The sequence below is a fragment of the Pteropus alecto genome, unplaced genomic scaffold (assembly GCF_000325575.1).
Source record: "Pteropus alecto unplaced genomic scaffold, ASM32557v1 scaffold68, whole genome shotgun sequence".
Lineage (NCBI taxonomy): Eukaryota > Metazoa > Chordata > Mammalia > Chiroptera > Pteropodidae > Pteropus > Pteropus alecto.
The window spans coordinates 6,572,034-6,573,966 of record NW_006441386.1 but is presented as its reverse complement, the minus strand read 5'-3'; the positions used below and the strand labels follow the sequence as shown (position 1 = coordinate 6,573,966).

The following is a 1,933-nucleotide window of genomic DNA, read 5'->3' as shown; positions in this document are numbered from 1 at the left end:
CGGGGGCGACAGTCATAGAGACACACACCAGAGCAACAGACCTGGGTTCAAGTTCCCTACAACCCAAGCTTTCCTAGGGGTTCCCCAGTCCCAGCCAGGCCTAAGTATGCCTCTCTTTGGACTAGGGAAAGCCCCTTTCTACCATCCCTCTTGATCTACCAGGCAAGCTACTTGCTCTTTGGTGCCTCAGTTTCCCCTTCAGCAGAGGGGATGAAGGAGGTTGAGCCAGAGGGTCTGTCAGATGTAGAGGACTGTGTTCTCTCTGACCACTGGTTCCCACATATAATCTCATCTGACCCAGGAGATACCCAAACATCAGCAAACACACCACATGGCCATTCACTGCAAAGATAACACTCTTTATGACTCAACAGAGCACAGGAAACTTGAGGGCAACCGCAAGGACTGGCAGGGAAATATTTAGACACTACATACGACATGAGGGACCATCTTCTTCCTTTGAAACCTCCTGAGGTTTACTCTGGGGGCTGGGCACTCAGCCAGAAAAAAGACAGGTCTGATGGTAAGGTAGGGGCTGGCAGCCAGAGCAAGGGAGAAATGGAGGCAGGAGGACACAGGTCCCAAGCCCAGGCCACCTGGGGAAAAAGACTGGTATAATGGAGGAGACCCAGGCACAAATACAGGGAGCCTCTGGGCAATGAATATCAAAAGCTCAAAGGATACTTGAAATTTTCCATGTGAGGGGACCTAGGTCTCTAGCTCCAAGCTGGACAACAGGGGTACGGTTCTGGGGAGCCACTGGGATCTCCCAGAGATCAGCAGACAGGGCCTGCCAACAGGGTGGTCAGCCAGGGGATCAGAAGAAACTCAACCTGGTCTAGAGCCCCAATGGGCCCCCTCCCCACAGGTAGGCTTAATTTCCTTCACTGCCCCACCGCAGGCTCCAGACTTGCCATCCCTAAGAGCAGAGGTGTGAACCTCGGACTGAATAGCAGAGGCCAGGGGAGTGGGCGGGGCTGTGCATGAGGAGCAGGCGGCAGGGGTCTCAGCCAGGGCTGGGAGAGAGTGGACTGTGATTCAGAACCTTAGCGCATCCTCCTACTCCCTCCAAACCCCGCCCCAGGAGCCACGCCCCGGGGGCCTCCGAGACACAGGTGGAAAAATAGGTTCTGGTCCGAATCGGACCAGAGAACACTGGAAGGGTCTGGAAACGCCGCCCCAGGCTTCCCCGAAGCCAGGAAGATGGACCGGGGGGCGGGTCTGAGCCCTCCCGCACCCGGGCGGGCAGCGGCTCCCAATCGTGACAGGGTGGGGAGCCACAGGTGATGGGAGCTACAGGTGATGGGAGGTGATGGGGGCGGCGGGGCGCCGCGTGAGCCAGCGCCCACCGGAGGAGACCGGCCCCACCCGACCGCACGGTTCCCGCAGCGCTCCCCGCAGAGGGTCTCTGGGTAGGGGATCGCCCCCGGCCCCTTCCCACCGCGGTCCCCGCCGTCTGTCAATACCAGAGCGGGGAAAGGAGGGTCGGTGATTTGGCACGGTGTGGGAACAGAGACCGGACCTGCTTCGCGGACGGGGAGAGGTTAGGCTTCCGTCCTGCCATCGATATCCGATTGATACCCCTCCAACCCCCAAAACAAGGGAGCGACAAAAAGTTTATCCAGGACCCCTGACTCCAGACGCCAGCACACGGGCCAAAGGGTCCGAGCTCACGCCAGCCCGTGACCCCGAAGGGTCCGAAGGGTGGGACCCGTTGGAAGGTTGGGGTCTCCGGCTCCACCCCATCCCCTCCCGCCCCGGCTGGGCACAGAGGGTCTACTGCTTGGGTGACTGCCGGAGCCGGACGGGGAGTGGCCCGCGCGCTGAGCGAGCGGAGAGCGGCGGCACGCAGGGGCCGGACTCACCGTGCGGAGCTCCTGGGTTCGGTCCTTCATGCTCTCGGGAGTGGCCGCGGCGCCGGCTGCAGCCTCGT

At 60.8% G+C, this 1,933-nt stretch overlaps 1 protein-coding gene across 4 annotated transcripts in view; it reads right to left on the bottom strand.

Annotated features, from left to right (window-relative positions):
- STX1A (syntaxin 1A) overlaps positions 1–1,927 on the bottom strand; it is a 16,712-nt gene extending 14,785 nt beyond the window's left edge. For all 4 annotated transcript variants that reach the window (XR_003048374.1, XM_015594702.2, XM_015594703.2 and 1 more), the window contains exon 1: positions 1,866–1,927. Coding sequence is in view for 3 of the 4 variants with exons in the window: in XM_015594702.2 (XP_015450188.1) it covers positions 1,866–1,895 (30 nt within the window). In the remaining variant the exon portion in view is untranslated. The remainder of the gene's footprint in view (positions 1–1,865) is intronic.
- Positions 1,928–1,933: the final 6 nt, after the last annotated feature.